Source organism: Lonchura striata, chromosome 3 (assembly GCF_046129695.1).
Source record: "Lonchura striata isolate bLonStr1 chromosome 3, bLonStr1.mat, whole genome shotgun sequence".
NCBI lineage: Eukaryota > Metazoa > Chordata > Aves > Passeriformes > Estrildidae > Lonchura > Lonchura striata.
This window is the reverse complement of record NC_134605.1, coordinates 23,393,761-23,419,754: the sequence shown is the minus strand read 5'-3', so window position 1 is coordinate 23,419,754 and position 25,994 is coordinate 23,393,761. Positions and strand designations below refer to the sequence as shown.

Genomic DNA, 25,994 nt, shown 5'->3' with positions numbered 1-25,994 from the left:
ATTGTGCCGGAAACAAAGAGAGAAGGGTTGCTGTAGTATTAAATTCCCTTTCTATGTGAATTTTTTTCACAGCCAAAGCCTGATCCTACCCTGATTATCAAAACCAAAAGGAAAGAGAGCTGTCATTTTACCAAAAATCAGAGGAGCAGGACTAGGGTTTTGCCTTATCAATCACATTTGTTTTGAAGTTAATTCCCTTGGGACACAATACAGATAAGGCCTCAGGTGTTTTTTACTTTGTATCAAGCCCTGAATACTTTTTTGGCATAAACATTTTGCCCAGAATTATTATAGCCTTGATGTGCAATGGGAGAGGGGGCAGGAGGAACAGGAAGGGCTGCATACACCACTTTTGCAAGGTGTATGAGTTCTGACAGCCTGCAGCCCTTACTGCCCTGCACCAGAGGAGCTGGTGCACAAGAGCTGCAGGTACAAATGCAGCAGAAACTTCACCTCTCCCACACTGTACAAGCTGTAAAAGCTCAGAACTGACAGCCAGACATGTGACAGCAATGGGATTAGCACCTGGCATGTGGCACTAAAACATTTGGCACTTTGCTACGGCTGCAGCGTCATGCTGCAAGAACAGAATGATTCTGCAGGGGACATAATGGGCATAATTTGTAAAGGGGTCTCTTCCCTTCTCTAAGGCATTCTAACCCGATCAGTTTGCAGCCATATTTCAGAGAGCAGCATTGCTAACCAATGCTCAGAGGATGGGTGAAGAATGGTTTTAGAGACTGTTCCCTGAGTTGCTAAGCCAGGGCCCCACTGGTACAGATAAGATGATCTTCTGAGGAGTGGAGTGTGGGAGAGAGAGAAATCCATACAGTTCTGGGCATCAGAATCACCATGATCCCCTAAAGCTCTTCTGACTGGTGGGAGATTAATGGCATATATTTATAAAATCATTATCCATTTCACATGTAACTCTACCCTGATATACAGTGACAGTACAGTTCTCTGAGCCATAAAAATCTGTAAAGCTTGATCCTACATTCTTAGGAGACCAAAAATGCCAACAGAACGGAACTTTGACCAGGTTGCATTCGAAAGGACAACTGCTATTGACCATGAGCAGATCCAAGCTCCACCTGTTGACTTTAATTGGAAGTCCACAAGAAAACAACAGATCAAATTCTGGGTGTATAAAATCTTTTACCTCAAACACAGAAACTGTCTCACTGACAAAGTTGCACAGGTCTAAAGAACAGGTAAACCCTGTAAATGTATCTGCAGCAAGAGACTGAGTTTCAGACATTTTAGAACTGCCAAATCTGATGTATAATTTCAGAGAACTAAAATTAAACAAGCCAACCATCCTATTTATAAATAGTCTTCACAAACTTTAATAGGAGATAAGCAACAGAACAGATGAGTAGGAAAGATCCTCTTGTAATCTATATTTTAATTCTATATTGAATCATACAACACATCTTCAGGCTTATTTAAAACTGAGCTGCTTCAGGGGGCATGGAGAGAATATGACACCAGAGATGGGTTTGTCATGTCCTTTCCCAAATCTCCCAGAAGCACGTTCAGTTCCTCCCCCAAAATCCAAGCCACAGGGCTGTTTATAGGACTGATTGGAGCTGACCAAGGAATAGGGAAACCACAGAGATTTGCAGCTCCCAGGGGTTTTGTTGGAAACGGACCCATTTCCAGAATAAAATCACGAACTTATACCTGTGGACCCCAAATCGTTATATTCCCCTCTTAAAATGTTCAGTCTTGTCTGGTGACCCCAATGACAGCAGCCCTGAATAGCTGCACGTGTCAATCTGCTGCTCTAGGGGTGCCTGGATTTTAATTTTCTATCCATGGCAGCTCAGTCAAAAATGGCTCTCTGAAGGTTAATTTAACTGCCACAAAATACAAATATAACAAGTTGCTATTTTTGAAGTCCTGTGGTTTAAAACTCCTGAAGGAAGTGATGATCCTTTTTTGCCTGTGTCTTGCTTATTGTGAAGGCTGTTAATGCTGATGCATTGAGGGTATGATGAACTATTGGGGCAACTGTGCTTAGTGAGAATGCTTTACTTCTTATTCATGCCTGTAGCTGGTGCATGAAGAAAAATGTAGAAAAATTTCCCTTTCTGATGCTAGATTGCTTGTATCTTTTATATTCTCCTGCACTCATTTCACTTCTGCCTATTTTACTTTTTGTCTCTGTGGACAAAGGTTTGTACATCAACTGTCGATGTATGATTACTATTTTCAAGTACCGATATATTATTTGAAAAATCTAATGAACCCTATGATAAAATCATCCCCAAATCACCTTTGGAAAAGTTAGTGGCTTTTAATGCCTACTGTGCCACATATACATTGAAAAAAATATCATCAGAAGCCAAATATTCTGCATGGTGAAATGTTATAAATTGTAGCCAAATCTGTTTTTCTCTAAGAGGGTGTGTTGCTGTGATGTGATGTACACACTATACTTGGCAGTTCTGTTTTTATGTCTGTCTGCCAGTACGTCTTCTGTGTTTGATGTCAAAACATATGTGTCACTGAAATGAAACAATGTTTTCTACTTATCTGTATTTCTTCTCTTTTTCCTTTTTTCTTTTTTTTTTTTTTTTAATTTTCCTTCATTCCAGAAACTAAGTCAACATACAAAAACCTGTGTGCAATGTTGTAGACATGACAACTGCAATTCACCCTATTGGAAACTAAACCTCTGACCATCACTGTTGTGGCAGTAAAGTAAAAAATAATCAAAAAACCCACCCCCTCCTTTTATTCAGCATTATGATATATCGGTATACAAACAATGACCCTCTATCTGAAAACTCATTTGCTTGATTCAGCTTTTAGCTTGGAGAGGTAAAGAGTTTTGCATTTGTCCTTGTGCACTTGGTACTTTGTTACTCATCATCTTTTTTGCATAGGCTTAAATCAAGTGATGCTTACAAAAAGGCCTGGGGCAATAATCAGGATGGTGTTGTAGCCAGCCAGCCTGCACGTGTCGTAGATGAACGGGAGCAGATGGCCATCAGTGGTGGCTTTATCCGCAGGTGAGCCTTTTTATCCACTGTTTTCTCTCTGTTCTCCTTGTCACTGATATATTTAGATTGCTTCCATATGGTCATGAGTTCTGTGGTGCTCATTAACTCCTTCAGAGGTGCTGGGAAATGTGATGGAGCCAGGATTTTCCACCAAGTGGTGCTCGGATTCAGGTTGACGGTGACTCAGACACATCCTAAAGGTTTACTGCATCCAGGGACTTATCCTTGGCCTGAGGGTCACCTGAGCTCTAGTGCAAAGGATGGGGACCTTGCTGGAAATCCTGGAAATAAGGGTCTGAGAACCAGAAGATGCTTGAAAACACAAGCCCAAACCTTTATTTTTGAGACTGTTCAGATGTGGGCAATAATAAATGAAAGTCTGTTTATTTATTTCACAGCAGCACTGTGAGGGTGCAGACAGCCATGGCCAGCCAGCACTGTCCTTGTCACTCCATCTCCCTGTGTGGACACTTGTCCTGGGGGCCTTATCAAGGGTCTCGCTAATGACACTTGTCAAACGCCTCAGAGATGAAGTGTCAGATAAATACTAGTTTATTGCTATTATGTCTCAAGGCATGTAGTGCCCATTATCCCTCCTTGCCAGAAGATGTACCAAAGCATCCAGCAGCTTTCCCTTTCTTTTCAACAACAAAAAAGCTTCAGGCTTCCTGCCAAAGCATCGAGCTAAGCACAGAACTTGAGGAACACTTTAAACTAGAGGTGCACCCCTCCCCTGCTCTTGAGCGTCCTCAAAACCTCACTGCATGGGGAATGATGCTCCATTCCTCAGCTGCTGGGAAGCCACAGCTATGGAGGAACAGAGTGGGAATCCCTGGGCTTTCAAATCAAAGCCATTTTGATGCACACAGCTATATTAAAGGCAGCCCCACTTCAAATTTCCCACGACACACAGGGATCCAGCAGAAGTACCTACTGATTATGGAGTTTACGGGGCATGTATTTAGCTGACAATGCTGTCAGCATACCAGTAGGCAAAGCTTTGATCTCTGAAGATTAAGGACACTAGTTTAATAAGTAATTATCTTTCCAAAAACTATTATCCACTTATTTTTTTGGCTGCTGTGATAAAGGGAAATCAGTATGATAGAAACAATGCTGTCATACAATCTGAAGCGTGGGATGGAGTTGCCATTTAAGTTTGATGAGTCTGCCATTCACTTTTTTTTCTAAATTTCTGGATGGCAGCCCCACCAAAATGAAGGCTGTGGCATGTTAATAGAAGAGCAGTGAAGGAAGTTACGCTGCACCATGACTGTTCTGCAAATAGCCTACATGGGCACCTACATGAACACAAACTGCATAAGAGACTCAAAGTAGCAATTTTCTGAGTGGAACCCATGGACCTGGCTTTTCCCAGCTTCAGTCACCATCTGTCTCTTGAATCACTGGGGAGTTGAACTGGTCCTTGGCTCAAGCACAAGTTTTTCCTTCCAAAAAGCAAACAACTGCCAGAGATGGTGCTAAGATTGAGAGATAAATGATCTTTACTAAAGCCAGTAAATCTGAGATTGTGCAGGAAATTGTGCTTCTGTCTTTCACCAGAAATACAGTTAATTAAATATGATTTTAGGTCAGGATTTCACAGCTGAAGCACCTCTTCCCCAGTATCTCTGTAGCCCCAGGCATACAAGGACTGGACAGTATTCATTAGCAGTCCAGGGAGGGGAGCTGCTATCACTGTAATTCTACCACCTTCCAGCATTTCCCATGAATGGTAACCACACACAGATCCATATGGAGCACGCTTTCATTCTTTGGGGAGGATGATCACTGCAGAGAGCTGCAGCATGTGGTACAGGTAAGCTCAGACAACAACACCTCTACCAACAGCAGACATGAGCAGTATAAACAGAGCACTGATAACTCAGATAATTGAGCCCAACATCCAAAAAATAAGCATGTAACATTTTTCAGGTTATCTACTCATTAATCCCTTTTGTTCAAAGCTGAGCACAGCAGCCTCCTCCTCAGGTGACAAGCAATGAAGGATGCAGTGGAGGTTTCGGGTGAATCACAGTTTCAGGGGGAATCTCCTGTCTCTGCTTTAAAGAAATGGGTTTTTGTTCCCAGGGTAACAAATGATGCCCGGGAAAATGAAATGGATGAGAACCTGGAGCAGGTCAGCGGCATCATTGGCAACTTACGTCACATGGCCTTGGACATGGGCAACGAGATTGACACACAGAATCGCCAGATTGACAGGATTATGGAGAAGGTAAGAGCTGCCATTTCTGTGAGGACCCCAAAAGGGGCTCTGTTTTCCCTTCTCCAAGCATGGGCCTGAAAAAGACAAGGGGCAGAATAGCTCCTCTCTTCTCCCTCCAAATGTTGGGCCATAGCAGAGCTCGTTGCTGTGAATCTGCACCTCCAGTGCAGGCTGGGTTGAACCCTTCCTGTTGAGTTTGCCACACAGGTGCAAGGGGACCCCTTAGCAGACACCAATGCTCCTGCAATAGCTCTGAAAAAGGACAAGTGCCCTGAGCTATGCTGAACTGTGGGTCTTGGATCTGACTGTCCTGGCACTTCCTGGAAAGTTTTAAATCCTCCTGGGCTTCTCCTTCCTCGGAAACTCCATGAGCAGCTCAGGATTAGATCACCTGCTTGGGGGACCAGTCTTCAAAGAAGGATGGGGATTTATTAAGCAAAGTTTTGCCATATGGTAACAGTGCAGGCAGTTTTGTTGTGCTGCTTATAACAACATTAGGACAGAGATCTACCTGCTCTCTTGGGAGAGGGTGTGTGTGTGTATATATATTTATAAATAATTGGGCCCCACACAGCTCCAGTGGAACACAAAAGCTCAGCATTAGTTCTGAAAAATCACCATGTAAAAAGGCAGAGAGCACCGTTCAAGTGCCAGACCTGCACTGCAGATTTTTGAAGCAGAGAGCAGCCCCTTCCAAGCCTGGCTGTGATCTCACTGCCATCCTAAGATCCCAAGATCTGCAGGCCATCTGCATTGGTACTGGCAGAGCTCCAGGCACAGGCAGGCTGATGTGACATAAGAGGCTAGATCTTCATCTGGTGTAAATCAACAAAACTCTCCACTTCCATGGAGATTTACACAACCTGAGGATCTAACCCAAGGACTTACATGTAGTGCTTAGAGTTAATTCTGACCTCCAGTGGTAGAGCTGGTGCTTTTGAGCCTTCTCACACACGCATGCCTCCTCAAACAAGCAGGATGCCCATGCCTGTTTTTCATGTCAGTTAATTATATCAGAGCCTAGAAATAAAAATTAAGGAAAATACTGTACTGAGGGATTCACTCCAAGAGCTTTCCTTATTGGAGGTAGATTCTGGAGAGAACTGGGTGAAGTATACATTGTCTGACTGTGGGAAGATAATCCCTGATAGAGAGGCAGCCATGGTAGAGCATGTGGCATGGTGTTGGTCAAAAGTCTTGCTTTATAAAGCTGTATGTGTTTTTTTGACTGTACTGGAAAATGAACAATATTGCTGGGATGCCATTATGCACCATTTCATACTTCTGGGAAAACAAGAAACATTGGGGGAAGGATTTACTACTGCTATTCATGTGCAATGGACTAAAAAGCAGCACATCTCTCTATACTTTGAGAAGGGACAGGGAATTTATACAGCCTACACTATGACTACCTTTAAATAAGAAGGCTATGACATACATTTTTATCTCAAAGCAATGAGGACATGCAATATTGTGTTCCTACCTCCCCTGCTCATGTCACAGTGGCTGGAGATGTGCCCTGTGGATGGAAATCATCCTACCCATGCCTGCATGATCCTATCCCAAACTACAGCAAGCCCAACAAGTTCTCCTACCAGCTCAGGCTTGCGAACATCTGGATTTTGAAAACATTGACCAGACTCTGTGTGCACATAAAGCACATGGGCCAAACCTCTAACAGTATATGCTGAGAGCAGTGACCCAAGGGACCAGTCTTCCACAGCTCTGTGGTCTTCTCACAGACTTTGGCACTTTGTACAGCAATGGCAAAATAATATTGGCAGCTAATGCATTCATGAAATCACCCAGGGCCCTTGGCTAAGGAACAGTGACACATTTGTGAAAGATGGATTGCATCGTACACAGAGGAGTCATCATGAGAGCAGCACAAAAATAAGACAGTCTTCAGTTTTAGTGAAAAATAAGCCAAATTTCTCAGAGTAAGGACATACAGTAATGAGGTACTAGAAAAAGGAACACAATGTATTAGTAAAACCCTCTATAAAAGACAGAAATAATAGTTAGCTGGATAACAGCGAAACCTCAGTTGCACACACATCCATTCTGCAATGAAATATGGCAACAGAGCCTTGTCCCCCTCACAGCATTACCAGGGTTTTGCTTTGGGTGGATTATGGTCATTAGAAAGACCCTTGGTTGGCGCACTTTTCAAAAGTTTGGGTACATCAAAAATCCAGCCTAAAGTACCCTGGGGTGCATCATAAATGCTCCTAAGGGATTTATGTTATACTGGATGCATGCACCCAAACCAGAACAATCTCATAATGCAGTGATGCAATCTGATCTATCCACAGTAATCAGGACAGCAATGAATAAAAGGCTTTATTTATCCTTTCCTCAGATCAGAGAGAAAGGGACAAAAACCAAAATGACAGTGTGATGAGTAGGTTAAATGACACCATCACCAGAAGAGCCTAGCCCTAACAGCTACCATAAGTAGGAGGCTGGGAAGAAAGTAGAGTGGGCTCAAATCACTCTATCTTGACCTAAGTGGGAAGGTGAGCACAAAGAATCCCACTACCTTCAATTCAACATCATCCACCAGACACTAATGTCCAAACATCATTAGGGACATGAGGTTTAATCACTGTTCAATGAATATTCGTGCATTTTGTAACAAAGGTAACTTCTTCCAACCCATTAACTGTTTAGGTAGTGTTTTGGCAAAAGCGCACAAAATTGTACTGTGGTAGACAAGGTCAAACTCATGGCTACAATAAAGCAGTGTGGCTTGTAATGAGTAGTTTTGCTGATTTACACTTGTTGAGGAGCTGGCACGTGCTACTGCACTAAAAATATACATAACACTTTCCAAAACAATTATGGAGAAAAGCCCAAGATATTTTTATTGCAAGAAAGATTTATTGCACATCAGTATAAACAGTCTTAAAGGATTTTTAAATGCATGTGGGAAAGTTGCTTCACCATTCTGTCTTTGCAACTTGGAGATTTAAAATAAATCTGTAAAATTTGGATACACCCCAGAGATGTGGGAACAATCATCAAAGCTAACAAAATGCAGCCATCAAAACAGAGAAAGTATTTGATACTGGAACTCATGCTTTTCAAGCAGCAACACAATTCTCACCTTACCCACAGGCCTGGTTTTAAAAATTGAAAGTATTTTCTACCTAGTCCCTCCTCTAGAATAAGTTGGCATGGCAACGTGAGGTTGAGTGGAGTTTTGCCAATTTTTGTCAGCTAAAACAGTGTCTTTAGTCTCCAAAAGTAACTTCTGCAGAGCTACAGAAAGTCATGGTCAAAGCGTCTTCAAACTCAGAGAGAACTCCCCAACCTCCTAAGTGGCGCCATTTTATTAATGGCATTTTATAATCATGGCAGGTGTTACTCCAGGGAAAACATTGCAGTTAATGGCTCAGTCTATGCTGGACTAAATTGCAGTTTGATTGCTTCAAATCACAGTAGAATCCCTGCCTTTTATTAACTCTTGTTTATACTGCTGCCCAATGAAAGAGGCTACTCTCTCTTGCAACTACATTGGTGAACTTTGGAGTACTGGCATCCCTCCCACCTATTCCCTTCCTTTCACATGCAGAGCAAGGATATCCAGGCTGATCTTTCAAAGAAATTTATCTTCGCCAGCATTCCCTATGTCAGATGATCCAGCTTGTCTGCTCTGGGAGTCTCTACACTGACCAAGTTTTAGTTTTGGCTAGTACCTGATGATCTAAATTAGACCACAGTCTGAGTCCACTGAATCTTAGAGGGCTCTGAAGCTTTTCCCAAGAAAATGCAGATGCACACCACCAGTTCTCATGCCATCATCCATTACCATCAGTACCACCAGTGCTGACAACAGCACCAGTTACAGATGTGGCACAGCATTTACAGGATTCAGTGCAGCTGACCACAAACAGAAAAGCTCTGCTCAAAGGCTACATGAAGTAAAACCAGATAATCTGTAATCTCCTTTTGGGTCCCTAATACCACTATAAAAAGCAGCTCTCCAGTATTATCAAGCTTCATTTTTCCATGACCTAGCCAAAATTATGGAAGTACCCACTTTCAAAATTCCAAAAGAATATGGGTCTTTCTTCCCCTTATTCTTTTTTTCTGTCATACTCTCTTTCTTCCCTGTACTCATCTCTTTCTTTCCTTTGTGTTTCCCCAGGCTGATTCCAACAAAACCAGGATTGATGAAGCCAACCAGCGTGCAACAAAGATGCTGGGCAGTGGTTAAATGCAGAGAAGTGCATTTCCTTTTAATGCTGTCCAGGAGGGCAGCACCTTCATGCTTTTATCATGGTATTTATCTACTAGGTTTGCACACATGCACATATCAGCCCCATTGTAAATGTTGTCCTGTGTAGTTTGTCAGCTTTCCAAAAATGATATTTGTAATTATTTTTTTCTAGATATCTTTCTTTCCAAAGGTTGTACATAGGGCTGATTTGATGGCTATAGCTCACTATGATGTTTTTTGGGGTTCTTCCTTTCCTTTCCTTGTTTATGTTTTGGATTCCTTTCCTTTTTTTTCCTTCTCATTTTTCTTTTTTTTTTAAATGATGTTTGCTGAATGACAACACTGTTGGAATGCTAAACGTGCTGTTAACCTTTAAATATACAGTATTGTTCTTGTAAAACTGTGACATTCCACAGAGCTACTGCCATGCTCCTGTCTTTGGATATCATGATGTTTAAGCACTTAAACCTGCTGTCTTCAGTTCTTCATTGCCATTATCTGTTGTTATGATTTCATGATTAGACAATGTGGAATTATATTACTATAACAAGCATTGCACTAAAAAGTGATGTGATTTATGCAGTTATGCATGAGGAATAAATAGACTTTTAGACTCCTACTTAAACAAGAATTTTCCCATGGCAGTAGCACACCAACAATGACAACAAAAGCATGCTCAGTATTCGGACTCTTTTGGGACTATGTTATACCAGCAAGTTTGCAGTTGTGCCACTTTTTTCTTGTTGATATATATATAGTTATTAATCATGATCATTTTTTTTAATTATGAAAAAAAAGAGGGATTTGGCACTCACCATTTAGCCATTGCCAGCAAAATAAAAGCTTGGCTGAAAATATGTCAAAGACAAAAAGAAATAAGTGTAATATATTGGGTTTGTCTGCTGCTTTTGAAGACTATCTTTTGGAGGAAACAACTACCATATGAAATGGTGCAAAGAAATGTAATTTTTATAAGGCTCTCTCTTTACTAGTCGCTATCCCCATGTGTTTGTTATCGGTACAGTTCTCTGTTGCTTACCTAGAGCTATGCACACCAAATTGCTGAGATGTTTAGTAGCTGACAATTAAAAATAATTAAAAATCCTAAATGAATGAACTCTAGATAAACTGTGAGGTAAATATCATTTACAGCATGTAATATGAAAATTCCTTATGTCTCCTGTCAGTTTGTGAAGTGATTGACATTTTGTAGCTAGTTTAAAGATTATTAAAAATTATAGATCTCAGAATTCAAGCTTGCTTTATCCATTTGTTGCCCTATGTGTCAGTGACAACTTCTTATTTGCAACTCACCTGGGAGAAGAAGCGCAAAGTCTAAAGACTCTTTACAAACTGCTTTTGTATTGTGTTTTGTGGGAAACGAAAGATTTTGGTTTGCAATACTGTAGAAAAGTTAACTTCACTCAAAATTACACTTGGTACATTCCAAGCAACTGTTAATTTAAATAACCTGGCTCAGATTGCCAAAAAAAAGACATAAATGTTTTAGTACAGAAAGATACAGTTGCTTAGTAGATAAAATCCATTCCTGTAGTGGATTTAGTCATGTGCTAATACACCTCTTTTCAAGGAAGGATTTGACCTACAGAATTTGGATAGTCTGCTAACAATAATTTTCTCAAATGACTAACAACAACTAGGGTTTGCTGCCAATGAAAAGTGTTCTTGTATTTTCCCAGGGTATTTTGCCCTATATGGACAAATTAGAATTAATTCTGCATGAGTGACAGTTCACTCATGTGTCTCACATGGCCGTAAGTCAAAATACATAAAGAACATAAATGCTTGCATAATTAAAAATTCATGATAATGCACACAAGCTACATTTAGTTTAGCAGCTTTTTATTTTTGGTATATATTAAAAATTCATTTATGCAAATATTTTCCCCCACTACTTCAAACCAAAGAATAAACTTCAAACAAACACTTTTAATCTGCTGACCATTTCTAATCCTGTCTGTTGGAGCATTCCAGTTTTGTGACAGTACAATCATTCTGCAATGTCAAAGCCTACTGGGGGAGGGCAACAATCATTGGAAAATGCATCACAATGGGAACATGCAAATACAATGATATTTGCAAAGGGTGAGAGATAAAAGAAATGAAGATGTTAATGGACGCATTATTTTTTTTTGTATTTGATAAGAATGTACCTTATCAGAAGAAACTCATACTTCCAAAAGCCATTAAAGCTGATCAAAAGTATAACTGTTGCTGTGAAGGAACATGTTTTGACATCTGTTTTCATGTTGAACAAAGATCAAAACCCAAAGTATTAGAACTTTTTGCCAAATGGGAAGCTTAAAGAACAGAAAATTTGAAATGTTTCATTGCAGCTGTCTTTGTATCCTCCTCTATTGCTTGTAGTGTCTTCTATGAGCTGGCTGAAAATTATTCCAGTAAATATGTTTCTTGAATTTCTGATTTTTTGAAAATTGACTCTTCTACAATTAATTATTCTTGAAAGAATACAAGGAAAGGCTTGATCTCATGTAGTTTATCACTACAACAATCTGCTTTTGTTTGTGCACCCCAAATCCGTGGTGCAGCAGCTGACTCAACAGGGGACAAACCCCATATGTTTTAAGCAGAACACTGCCTGAAATGCGGCATTTCCCTTTTTGTCCCCTTTCTCCCTCTGGTTGGCCCCTGGGTCCCTGATACACTGCAGCCTCTCACTGAGGCTGAGCAAGCACAGGGCAGAGTTACCTGCTTGAGGGCAAGGCTCACTAAAAGGAAAGGGACAGAGCAAGGGGCTGGAATTGCACCTCCCCCAGGAAAAAATGGCCATATTGAAAGGCACAAAGCTTGATAAGCTATCACTTATTTCTAGATCTTTAATGCCATTGAACCATCAGTTTCTAGGATGGCAAGATCCTCGTGTTGTTGGTTTGAGGTGGTCACAGGGGAAAGGGTTTTTAATATTCTCAAGTGGCATAGCTGAATAAACCACTCAGCTGCATAAATCAAACAAAAAGACAATGTCTGTTGAGCTCTAAAAATCAACAATTAAAAACTTCTTTCACTTCATGCATTCTCCTCCTTTCCTAGCCTAGGTGAGAAATGGCAATATAAAAACATCTCCAATGAAGGACATTTGAATGTTATTCCTCAACAGAACAAAATTCATAAGTAGTGTAATGACTCATGAAAAAAAGAAAAATATATTATCTTCATCAAATATCTGATCTGATTTCATCTGGGAGAAACTAAGAAAGAAAATTGAAAAAGGTAAGTAAAAATCAAAGTGGGTTGCCTCTAAGAAACCTTAAAACTTTTAGGATTCCCAACCTTAGCATAAACACAGATTTTGAATTCAAGAGTGTTACAGCTTTCTGGATTGACACCAATGCAAGAAAAGAAACTATGGATAATACTCAGCATCTTGTGGTTTGATAGAATACCTGTTATGAAAAGTGAATGGATTTGATGCAAAAGTAAAGTAAAAAATAAGTCTTATTCTTGAAGATCTAGTGGTACTACTCTATATATTAAGAAAACCTATAACTAAAAAAATCAATGTTGCTTAATTTAAATTTGCTTTCAGGAAATGTAAATTATACTAGCTTACATGGACAAAATGCATTCTTTATTTCTGAAGAAAACCAAATATGCCAGAGTTTGCACAGCAAACTGTAAAGCGCCCCCTGAGAGAGATGCCTGTGCCATGTGACACACTTATTATAGATATACTTTTTGTCTAGAAATAGAGATGATAATTATCCTCCAAAATATTCTGTGTGCCACACTAGCTGCTAACCTCCACAGGCTTTGAATCTGGACCTGAATGTGCAGAGATCACCAAAGACTTTTATTTAAGGGATCTGAATGCAGATAAACCAATCCACACACTTTTTCCTCTCCTTCTTCCTTCTCCTGTGTGTGCATATGCACATATAACTTTTATTTTAAAGGCATTGGAAAGGGAAGAGATTAGTACTTGGTAATAAGGAAAACTACATGTGTTAGAGACAGCTTAAGTATCTGCATGGCTGCTGTGTGCGCCTGTGGGCGTAGGTGTGTAGGATGTGACTGCTGTCTGTTGAGCCATTTTGTTTGGAAGTTTGTGGAACACAGAGTATTTTTAAACCTGCAAACAGCTACAAGAAATGCAGACAGAGGAGAGAAACCCTGCTGAGACGTTAGGGCATTGGGCTGGTTGGATGGGGTTGGAGGAGCAGGTTCCATACAATTTACTTTGCCAGTGTTGAATCTCTCTGTAACAGTATTAAGAGAGATTATGTTTGTGTTGTAAAATACCAAACAGTTTTGAATGTTATTTAGTAAATACAAAATACCCTCTCCCCCTTGAAAGAAAAGAAACATCAAAAAATTAAAAATCAAACCAAACCCCACAAGATGGCGGTTAGAGAAATCAAAATAAACCATTATGTGGGACCATGCTGGCTCCCACACATTTGGGATCTATTCCAAGTTCACTGCTGCCCATGCAAATTCTGCTCATAATGGGTAACCAATTTGGTCAAGCAGTGGGTAGCAGATGGAGAGGGGCTCATTCTCCTGGTGTGCTTCCCAGCTCCTTGCTGAATTGGAGAAGTGGTGGTTGTGGGATCAGGGCTCCCTCCTTGCCTTTCCAAAACAGGGCTGTGGGTAGTCGTCCATAGCTAGCTCCCAGCCTTGCAATGCCTTTGCTCCACGCCTTCCAGACCACAGCTCCTGCCACACTGCTGCTGCTCCAGAGCTCCCCATGCCTCTGCTCCTCTCCCCTGGCTTCTCTTGGCTCACCCCAGTCCCTCCTGCTCCCACAGCTCCCACCCAGCTGCTTGTTCCTTTCCTGTTCTTCTGGTGCCAAATTCACCTGCCTCCACTGATGTCGCTCGTTCTGCTTGCTTCTCATCCCTCCGCTTTCATGATTTTACCCCTGGGCTTTCAAGTCAGGCTCTCTCCTCCAAGATTTCAGGAAGAGAAGATCCAGAGAAATAAACAGCCTCTGGCTTTTCTCTCCACAGCTGAACACCATGCCAGTGTCATGAGAGGACACCTGCAAGGCAGCCTTGGCTCAGCTCTGACAGTCCCAAAAGCCAGAAAATGCGTGCTGCCAGGAGAATTTTCAGATAGTCTATCAAAAAAGTCTAAAAAGTTTCCATAGGCTGATGCAAACAAAGATGTTTGGATAGCCGAGGACAGACAGGCAAGCACTCTGGGAAAGACAGAAGGGCAAGAAATGAGAGACCTTTCAGCTGCTAAATTTCATACCTCTGGTCCACAGCACAAGTAGTGAGTGCTTCTTCATGAGACAGCTGGACAATCTTTCCTAACAGAGACAAAACAGCTCACTTTCCCTTCTTCCACAAATTTCATTCATTAAAACTACCAAGACTACGGTTTTGGTTGATTTGTTTGTTTTCCTTAGGCTTTTTTTTTTTCTTTTTTTTTTTTTTTTTTTTGTTCATTTGTTTTGGTTTTTTTCTTTTTATTTTTTATTACTATTTTACTGAAGCTTTTAAAACTTGTGCTATTAAAAAGCAGGTAGATGAAGTAGATTTCCCTCATTCCCACCTAGAATAACTACCCAATGTTGGGTTTATTTAAGCTAAATCCAGAACTCCTCAAGTTGGCATAAAAAAAAAAAAACACTATATCGGAAATTATTTAGTAAACTTTGCTATAGGCAGTCCTAAACAAATTTGCTAAATGCTACCTTAAATACAGGAACTGTAAGTTCTACTTAAAACACAATAGGTCTTCTATCCAAATTCTGATCAAAATTTCATTAAAAAGGAACAAACCAGTTCATTTCCACTTTCATGAGGGGTTGATGAGGCTTCCAAAGTATGACCATGCACAAATCCCACTGTGCTAAGGGGATCATTGGGCATCAAAAGCAACAGGACAAACTCGAGTAAAATGTTTTCAAGAAACCTTACCTATTCTAACTTCCCTGTACTGGATTCCCAGACTTTACCATATCAACAATAATAAATCCAGCTGATGACAGGACCCCAAAAGCCTGGGTTGCTTTAGAGTCAGTTTATAAACTCCAAGAAAATCCATGCTGATAAGTTAATTTTTAAGAAACAGAAGCTATAATTATGACATTTAGCCTTAAACCTTTATCTTAAACCATATTTTCAGTGCCTACCTCACATTTCTGTTTCTTGGATTAAATTAGAATATAAGGACAAATTAATCAGGGACATAAAATTTAATGAACTGCTACTTTTTTCAGGCAATCTCTACAGCCTTACCTTAGAAGTCAACCCATATTCATTGACTTTCTTGGCCTTGAGGTTAAAAAGAAAGTCTATTTGCCCTCCAACTAATGTATAATTAAGTTTTAAAGTCCCAAACACCCACCAGAAGCACTGGTAAGACAGGCATCTGGAGAAGAGGAAGAGCCAGAGGAGGGTGCAGAGGAGGAGAAATCCAAGCTCAAAATGGACACAGTAAAACCCACAGTGCAAAGCAGAGTGGCTGCTGTGGCTGCAAAGGCACCCAAGGCATAGCCCTGTGTGGCAGGCACATTCTTCTCTCTCTCAGGATTTTTCATAGAGGTGCACAAAGAGAAGAAAGATAAAACAATTTCTATTTCTGCTCCTTGTTTTTCTCATGTGGAATGTGTTTAGAGAATTGTTTACCTGGGGTGATTGCTTAATTGGATTCTGGTGAGGATTGTTTGAGCCTGATGGCCAATGCAATCCACATGTGTCTGGACTGTCACGAGAGGGTCACGAGTTGTGAATGAGTTAGATATGGTAGTCAGAAGTAGGTATGTAGTTTTAGTATCTCCTTTAAATAGTATATTCATGTATTATAGTATAGTTATAATAAATTATTCAGCCTTCTGAACTGGAGTCAGACATCATCATTTCTTCCCACCAGGTTCACCTGCATTTACAATAGCCCTGTGACATCCTTCTGCTCTGCAGTGACCTCATTTAAAGGCGCAGGGAGCAAACAGCAGGGACTGCATAGCAGCGACCTGTAAACACAGAATCATAGAATGCTTTTGGTTGGAAGGGACCTTAAATATCATCTAGCTCCAATCCCCTGCCATGGACAGGGACACTGCCCACTAGAAGGTGATGGACAGTTACGTTAGTGAGCAGGCTTGAGTAAGATCAGGCTCTCAGTTGATGCTGAGTTGGAAACCTACAGATTTCACATTACTGTACTATGACATAACTCTAATTACTTCTGACTATGCTCAATAGTAAAAAATAAACCAAAAAAAGCAATCTGGGAGAGGGAGAAAACTCCACCAAAATATCTCCGTAACTGATTCAAAATATTTGCTTCTAACTCCCTTTAAAATATTCCTGTTTAAAGAGAAACAGGAGAACTAAAAATTCTTAATTCAACTTCAGCCAGTAGCAGTTTCATGCAGGGAAGGGTCTGACTTGTTACGCATGAGGTGCCAGCCAGATGTTCTCCCTGCCTATCAAATGCTCTGCACAGCAGTGCCTGTGTCACAGCAGTGCCCCCAGGCTGCTCCTGGGGCCAGCACCCCCTGGTACAGGCACATACAGCCCATCGCTGCCCCATGAGCTTCAGCCCAAGCAGGCAAGGGGCAAGGCACAGCTGGGCCAAAGGAACTGGGTGTGGGCAAGTCTGCTCTCGAGTCAATATCCCTGCGTCAGAGGGAGAAACTGAAGTGGCACAGGAATATCTTCCTTCAGCCATCTCTTAACGACAAAGGTTCATCTTAGTTGAGTCTAGCTGGCGAATGTGTTGACAGAGCTCTTTTTTCATGGCTGCCTTGAGACTGCAGTGATACAAGTCATCCTACGCCAAACAAAATCCACCTGCTATTTATGGTCAAACACTCACACACAGTGTTTCTGCAGAGTTTTAGAAGTGAGAATGGCTGTTGAGGATTGGGCTTATTGAAGGAGTGACATACATAACACTTTAGCATTGCTGTGTAGCAGCTTTGATTTTCATCCCTTATTTAACTGTCCAAAACAAGCAAGCTTGCTGTTAGTCATTTGGAGTTCCAGTCTGATAAAACTAAGGAAAACCTGAGAAATGATGAGTGGGATTTCAACCACTGTAATATACTTGAAGTGTACTGTCTCTTGCTGTTCCCTGTACAGCATTTCCTGGAAATGCTCAGTTCTATACGTCTTGCCTAAGATAAACTCCTGAAGCTGTGAATACCATAAGGGGTAGGAATCATCTGAACACAATTGCAAAATTATTTCCACAAGTACTTTGAAACACAGAAAATCTTTTTAATGTACACAAAGTGTAAGATGAAGGCAACGATACTAGAAATTTTATGGGTTTTGTGAAACTGTGACAGAGAGCTAAGCAGAATATTTGTTCCTTGCTTCCTGGGTCTTCTCACAGGGACTGCTGGGGAAGTATTTAAAACTGAGCCAGCACAGCAAATTAGGTAGTTTCAATATTAAAAATGGTAGTTTCAATATTTATTAATATTGAAATTTCAGTTTTGAAGCAGAAATTGGATTACTCAATCCAATAACTAGGACAAATTACTTCAGTCAATGCAGTGTCCAGGTAACAGCAAAATTAATCTGAAAAGCAAAGAAGGTGAACAACAGCACCTTTTCAAACAAAAATTCTGAATAACTGCCACTGTCCTGGGAAAACTTTCTAGGATTAGGAGTCTACTTAGAGTGTTTTATAGCACTGTGATACAATCAGCTTTTTATAAAGTTATGGTTCCCAAAGCACACAAAGTAAGTGCATCACACAGGTTACAAGAATTAAATATGATGGAAATGTGCAAGTGGTTGAGGGATATGCAAGAACAGTGACTTGCTGCCAGTGAGTTACACAAACTTGGGAATGGTGATGATTGAGGAAAGGCAAAAAAAAAAAGGCAGAAGGGCAAGTAAGAAAGGGACAGCTCTCTAACCCAAGTCCTGTCCATCTCTTCACTGAGATGTTCCTGGCAGAACTTCAGCCTGAATTGATTATTGAAGTGACAACACAAAAACTCCAAATCTCTTGGGTTTGGTATAGTCTTTGAGTTCGGCCCATCTCTTACAGAATATCCTTGATAGCCTCATAGATATAAATATCCCTCTGCCATGGGTGGTACTTCCTATAAAGTCTCTTTCTACTTACTTGAATGACCAGCCACATTAAATCTATTTTTACATTAAAGGAATCAATTCCTTTGAGCTATTTTTCTTCTTGAAAGAAGTATTTCCCCATGAAGAATTTTCATTGTTCTACTAAAACAAACAAAACCCAAACCAAACAGCTTATTTAGACAAGCCTGAAACAAAGTAAAGTAATTTCAAAACTTAAAAGTACCACCCCTGTTTCTTGTTCTTCTGTTTAAGCTGAATTTCAGTGTTGACAGGGGATTTAACACTGTGTTGATGCAGTCATAATAATAGGAAGTACTGCGGGATGAAAAAAATCTTATCCTTAGGGAGAAAATGGCAGGGAACAGAGTGTGGAAATGCGGTGGTGGTGAAGGAATGGGGAATGAGGAATAAAGCAAGCAAGCAACCAACCAAGCAAAAACCCACCAATATCAACCAAACTCCTTCCAAAACCAGGAGCCCAACAAAATCCCAAATCTAGTATGTGTCAAAAAGACCTGGACAGCAGCTTGTCTGCAACAAAAAAGCAGCATTTCTGGATCAAATATTGTTGGGGGGTTTTTGCCCCTTTAAGTTCTATCTCAGTTTCTTGGTGAATTTTTTTTTTTAATTCAAATTTTGGAATTTTGTGGAGGAAAAAATATTTTCCTTTTCACAGTGCCCTTCCATTTTTAACTATCTCTTTCAAGAAACAGCCAACACCTGCAAATGCATATACTGCAGCATCAGATTTGCACAGCTGAGAGTAACTTCAGCAAAGAGGTTGTTTTGCAGCTCAGAGTAAAGAAAATATGCTGTCAAGATAAACTACAGCTGTTTAAATCATTCCTCTATGAAGCGATGGTTTCCCACAGGGAGAAGTCCCAAAAGTGTATTTGTGCATCTGCAAATGCCTTCGCTGCTCCTCTGCCCAGCACAGCGTGGAGAGAGCTGAGAAGATGAAGTCATGATTCCACAGCTTGTGGCTTGGCTTGTTTGTTGTTGCTGCTCTTTGAACAAATACTTCAGAAGAGGAAAAAATATTCCTCCCTGTCTCAAGTGCCCCAGTAAAACTGGTGTGTTTTAAGTGGCAGTAAGTGTTTGAATACAGCCCAGACTCTCTGGCTGCAATGTGCTCCTAATGCTGAACCCCTCATGCTGCAGCACATCACGACCAGATGGATGTAAGGGTAACTAACAGCAACACTGAGAAAATGCTTAGGGATATTCCATCTAGTTTTACTTCAAGGTACTTTGGTGCCTGGACAAGGAACACCTTCTGGAGACCCGTATGGCTCTGGGATAAATCCTATTCCAAAATGCCCTAAATTGACCTGGACCTGCTCCTGACAGCAGATAGTGTAGGGCAGGGATTGCTTCTGCACATCTTTATCCACGGCATGGCTTTAAGCCAGGCTGTGCTCTCTTGACTCTGGAGATCACAGATGGTTTGGGTTGGAAGAGGCCTTAAAATCATCTCCCAACTTCCCTACCAGGGGCAGGGACACCTTCCAAGTGCTGAGAGCCCCATGCAGCCTTCAATACTTCCAGGGACAGGGCATCCACAGCCTCACTGGGCAAAATGTTCCATTGCCTCACTGCATTCACAGCACCATCATCTCCATTAGAGCAGTCTCAAGACAAAGGTAATCTAAAACATCTGAAATATCTGTACTTGCCAAAACAGAAAAGTTAGAAGTCTGGGGTTTTGTTTGTTTGTTGTTTGTTTTTTGTCAGGCAGGGCTAGGACATAGTCTATACCAGGAAAGTGGGGACAGGAAGAAAGTAAAAATTCAGCCAGGAATAAGGACTCGGGTAAATTAGGAGAGAAAACACATTCAAGTCTGTAATTTTCAAGGAAGAGGTGCTAAGACCTGTCTGTAACAGTGAAAGATAAGTCTCTGAAAGACGAGTCTCTGAAGCCACAGCTGGAAATTCAAGAGTTACTGTGGGAGCACAGCTGAGCCCTCAGCTTCAGGAGCAGGTGTTCAGGTGTCCAGGTGTCCACTGCCACTCAGGAGAGTGCCCTTGGTCCAGATGCCTCAAAGCAGCTCCTGACAGTGCATGTATGAAGAAACCTCAAAAAGCAAACAAAAATTCCCCCCCCCCCTCCAACCTTTCATCCCCTGCCCCTAAACTACATGTTTCCAATTTGCAGAAATTACTGCAGTCAGGGAATCAAGCAAGAACTCTGGTTAGGCTGTGCAGGGACACAAGGATGCAGCAGGCAGCACAGGCTGAACTCCCCCAGACACGTGCTTGTCAGGATTTGTTTTAGAAGTCACCGATGCAGACCAGGGGCTCTGCCTGTCTTGGCACATCAGCTCTTGGCTGTCAGTGCCAGCTCTCCCAGGCACCTCATCTCCTTGAGCTGCTGCAGCGTGCCCTGACAGAGGGACAAGGAGCTGCCAGCAGACACAGCGGAGGGATGGGCACTGGAAGCTTGGCACTCACCAGCCTGACCTATTGCAAGCTCTGGGCTGTGTCTAGCAGACCCAAAGCTGTCCAGGGCTGAGCTGGAAAGGCTGAAGAAGCACTGCAGCTCTTCAGGAAAGTGCTGGATTAGCCCGGGCATTGTGGTTGCACATAATGAATTATGTAAAATGGGCCCTGTTAGTGTAAAGCAGATGTACGGCCACATGACCTCAGCTACAGGCACAGCCAGGAATAAAACAGAGGGGATTCAGTTAGGGAAGGATAAAAAACTGGGGATTTCATATATTTCCCAACATGCACTGTGCCCTACTGCTTTTGCAGTGATATTTAAAAACGACACAGTACAGTGATTCCAGCATGGGAAGCAAGACTGTGTTCCCCACTTGCAATTAGGGGAAACCGTTTTTCCTCTGCCTCTCCATTCACAGTCACACAACTCATACAAGCCTCCAGGAACAGCAATCAGCTACAGCCACTCCTGAAGAGATACTGAAGATACAGTCTAATCATTTTCCATTTAAACAAAAATGCTTTCACCTAATAGGATTAGCCTCTGCATTTTGACAACATGCTTCCCTTCAGAGTTCAGTTTTCTATCAACTTAAATGAACACAGCTGCCAATTAAACAACTAGCACAGACACAGTCACAAGCCAGCAAAGATAAATAAGGGAAAATTAACCACTGGGAAGAAGGAAAGATAGGACATCTAATATGTTCAAAACAAATATAAATGAGATTAATTTAGATTGAAATGTGGTCAACATCCCCTTTAGATAATACACATGAAAATGCTAATTTTGGATAATACAACCCACAGCCCAGAGATATCAGACATTTCTTTCCACAGACACAACTTCACACAAGCAACTGCTAATTGATGTAAAAATACGCAGTATAATAATTTGTCTGCAGTGACTTGATAAAATGGCAAATGCAGATGGATACTCTGTTCAGACAGGTAAAATCATGTGATTTGAGCATTCAGAGAAGACCTCTTTCCTTCTACTGCCAGTTTTGGTAGATGGCCTGGTCACAGGGACCTCCCCAGTTGGTGACTATTAAAAAGACTTTCATTCCTGAGCAATCTCATAAATGGTCCTGCCAAAGCACAGCCACTAGTTCTTGTAAAGCTTTATACTTTAGGTCTGCCCCTTCCTAGGTTTAGGCTAAGAGAGAGAACTGAACATACGTTAATGGACTGTCAGAGGAAAGAAGACACACACCCACCTCCATCCCCACCTCCTGTGAGGCTCCTGCACTAGCCAGTGACAGGGAAAGTGAGAACTTACTGTGTGTTTGCCAGACACAAGGGGCAGGGCTTTAGGGGAACATTTTAGCCTTTCTCGAGAAATTCCTCCCTGTGAAAGGATATGTACCCTCCACTAGGAAATTCACTTACTGATCACACCAAAATCCAATTTCTACCTGCCTTTTCAGCACTTATATACAGTGACTAGAAGAAGTACAGAGACTCCACTGCCAGCCATCTGCACACATTCTAGTCTTTGGGCTTATTCAATTTACTGCTACTGCAAATCTTCAGGATAAGATCAGTTTGTGAAGGGAAAACAGCCAAAAAACCTGAGGCTGTTCAGAAGAATATAGAATTTAAACAAATGCTTTCTTTATTCCATTGCACTTCATATTAATAGAGATATCCAAGAGAAGCTCTGGAGACTTCCATCAGCCCAGCTGATGGTTTAGACATGATCACACAAGCTTTGCAATGAGTTTATACCCATTACTTTGCACCATGCTATGTTAGAAGTGTAACATGGCAGTAATAAGTTAATGCTTCCAACTAGCATGGAAAAGAATGCCAGCCTCAACACAGCAGATGCTTAACAGACTCCTGGTTAACAGAAATAATCCAATAATACTATATTGCTACCACACATCTTTGACAATTTCAACACTAGCTCTGCAAAAAAAGAAAAAAAATCCAAAGTAAAACGTTCAAGAGTCTGAGCAAGACAAAGACTTCATAGCTGTCTGTATCAATAAATTGTGACAATAAAGATTTTCTACTCCTTCTAAACCATAGGTTTTGGATTTGGTTTTTGCCTTTCAAATAGATGGATTTCAGAAAAATATATTTTATATTTTCAAAGAAACCAGCATCCCCTGTATGAGCATGGAAGAGGAAATAGTATTATGAATGCTGCTTAGTTCAAAACCTAGATATTTGTCTGCAAAAAATAATAGAACTTTGATTGAGAAAAGATTTATGAACAAGCAAATCAAATGGCACGGAAGTTGCCTGGAAATGTATGCTGCAGCATTTTCTATTGCAGAATTCAGAGCTGCCTATGAGCTCTGTACATTTGGGTAATTTTCATTGAAATTCAGTGCACTATATTGCAGGCAGGGAAGTCTGCCAAAGATTTTATTTTTAAGATGCAGCAGCTACATGACCCATTTTTACCTTCAACAACCAGCAACTTCTCCCTCAAAAGAAAAAGGAGACATAAAATCCAGTGCAGATTTGAGTACCTGTGTTTTGCTTTCTCCCACAGAGATGATGTGGACAAGCAGCAAGGATTAACAGTGGATAGCTACTGAGATCTGGCTCTTTTTCTTCCTCATTCTGTTTTTCATCTCCTCACGTACAGAAGAAAATGTGAAAGACTAGGTGCCTGTTATTGCTGAGGCCTAACAAAACCAGAAATTTTGTCTGGCAGCATCAGGGTGACAATGGCATGTGCCATCCCCTACAGAGCAGCAGGGTCCTCAGCCGCCCTCATACACAATCCAGCTCCTGCTTTGGCTGCGTGTCAGTCAGCTGGTCCCCTCACTGCAGAGATGGCAGAGGTCTCAGGAGCCTGGTTTTTATTTATGTAACACTACAGCAGAGGAGAACAGCCTGTTCCTATGGCTCACACTTCCAGGAAGAACTGGACTCACTTCCCTTGGGGAGGAAGAAAGCAGTTTGTCCAATTCGTCAAGCTGTGATGGACACGGCGAGGTTGGAAAGTGTGAAGTGGAAAAAAATAAAATATAATTGAAAACCCCAGAGCAGCTGGAGCACAAATAGGCACGGCAGTGCTGGGTCTCACTTCACACATCAGTGGGGAGAGAAGATGTGCTTCTTATGCCTCATTAGGACAAAAATCATTGTGATTTCCCCACTTGAGTCCCCCAGCACAAACACGAACCTAACCCACACCTTTAAAACCAATCATAGTCACATCAGACCTTTAACCCCCTCCAGTGCACCCACTTCATAATAAGGTAGACCAAACCACTATTTTTATAGTTATAGTTTTTGGTCTGCTTGGTAACTGTCAGATTAATTTTTTTCAATCTTCTCTGCACTGCAATCAGTACACTTGTTTGTTTTTTTTATTATTATTTTTAATCTGAAAATAGGACTCCATGTGTTTGTAACTGCAGGAAGAAGCTAAGCTCATGGAATTTTTCGCAGGAGTATAGGTATGCCTATTTCCACTGCTTCAAAACAGAAATCTCAAATTCTGTGTATCTGCCAAGTTAAATCATTACACCTGATTATTTAACACTGCAGCAGATTAGTACTCCAGACTTTCTAGGCAAAAAGAATGGAAGCTTGCACCATGGTTTATAAGGAATACACAAAAAAGATATACAATAAAACTGCCATCAAAAGGTGCAACTGCTTGTGGCTCTTTATGCATACTCTAATAACCCAGAGGACACTCAAAATAAGGAAACAGGCATGAATATATGTGCATTTTAGCAACTAAGGTTACAGATTATCTGAAAACCAGGAATTTGGGACAGGTTTCTTGCTGTGTGATGCCTGCATTTACCCTCTGTTGCATATACAATATCCTTACTGTAATTCTATTAGTTGCACAAGCACACAAGTAAAGGAAGACCTTATTTATCATCCAAATATGTCAAAACATCACATTTTTGAGCAGATTAACAAATCAGATTTTCTGCTGTAGACATGATTTGTACTCAACTAAAGATTAATATTTTCTGATCACTGCTTCTCTTGACTAGACATTTATGTACATTTTTATACATGCACATATGAAAGCAAAATAAAATAAAAATTAGGAAGGTCACGGCAGAGGGTGACTTCCCAGAACTCATTTGGCTGATGTTTTGAAGACTGACAGGACAAGATGAAACACAGGTAAAATAAAGCAGTCCATTTGAAAAGGAGGGACTACTCCTAACTGAGAAGAAAGAATCAAAAGCAATTCCCTTGTTACTTCTTTGAGGTTGAGTTCAATCTTTACTATTAGTTTCTACCATTTAAACAATTAGGCTTTCTTTTTGTTATTTTACCAAAGTACAGCAGCTATGATATTTTACTGTGGTTTGATTCCAAAATTGAATTTTCCTAAATAATAGAGAAGTATCTCACCCAAACCCACAGATTTTTTTCAGTTTCCTGATATAGATCTCAGAGACTCTGTGTTCATCTTTTGTCCCAACTCTCAGAGCAGTCTAATGTTCAGAAGCCTTCTGGTGTTTCACACTACAATCACAGCCAAAGAGGGTCCTTTACTGCCTCAGATGTTGCTGTGTATGAAACAAAGGCTGCCTGCACAATATTGACCTTTTAATCAGATTTTTCCAGAGCCTTTCTGCTGTGTTTGCCACCATAATAGTTCTGAGGCCTTCCTAGGAACAGCAATGTACAACAGGCACAACTGGCACCTGAGAATCCAGAGACTGAACATCACTTGAAGCAGCTCCATAAAACATCAAGGGACAAAGATCAGTACAACTAATAATAGTCAAGCTACTACTGGGATGAAGGGAATCAGACCTTCAGAGAGCTCTAAGAATGTTGTCAGGCTTTCTATACTTCTGAATGTCTTTCACAAGGTCAGAGCAATGTAAGGAGGGAAAAAAAGGAGGGCACTGATTTGGGTTCAAGATGGGAACTACTAAAGTCCCAAAATACAGACAAACACCTCAGTTATTTTAGAGAAAAAATGGCAGCATTTTAAAATATGCCTAAAGTCACAAGATCACTGACAAAGAGTCTTTTTGAAAATTTTACTTTAAAAGGTTGGATTAATCTGGATAGAAAGCAGAAGCAACCAGTTG

General features: G+C 40.9%; 1 protein-coding gene across 2 annotated transcripts in view; it reads left to right on the top strand.

Moving 5' to 3' along the window:
- The window catches only part of SNAP25 (synaptosome associated protein 25), a 61,029-nt gene extending 50,681 nt beyond the window's left edge, over positions 1-10,348 (top strand). For both annotated transcript variants that reach the window (XM_021540276.2, XM_021540275.2), the window contains exons 6-8: positions 2,895-3,020; positions 5,103-5,247; positions 9,392-10,348. In XM_021540276.2, the coding sequence (XP_021395951.1) occupies positions 2,895-3,020; positions 5,103-5,247; positions 9,392-9,460 (340 nt within the window). In that variant the 3' untranslated portion in view covers positions 9,461-10,348. The remainder of the gene's footprint in view (positions 1-2,894; positions 3,021-5,102; positions 5,248-9,391) is intronic.
- The last annotated feature ends 15,646 nt before the right edge of the window (positions 10,349-25,994 follow it).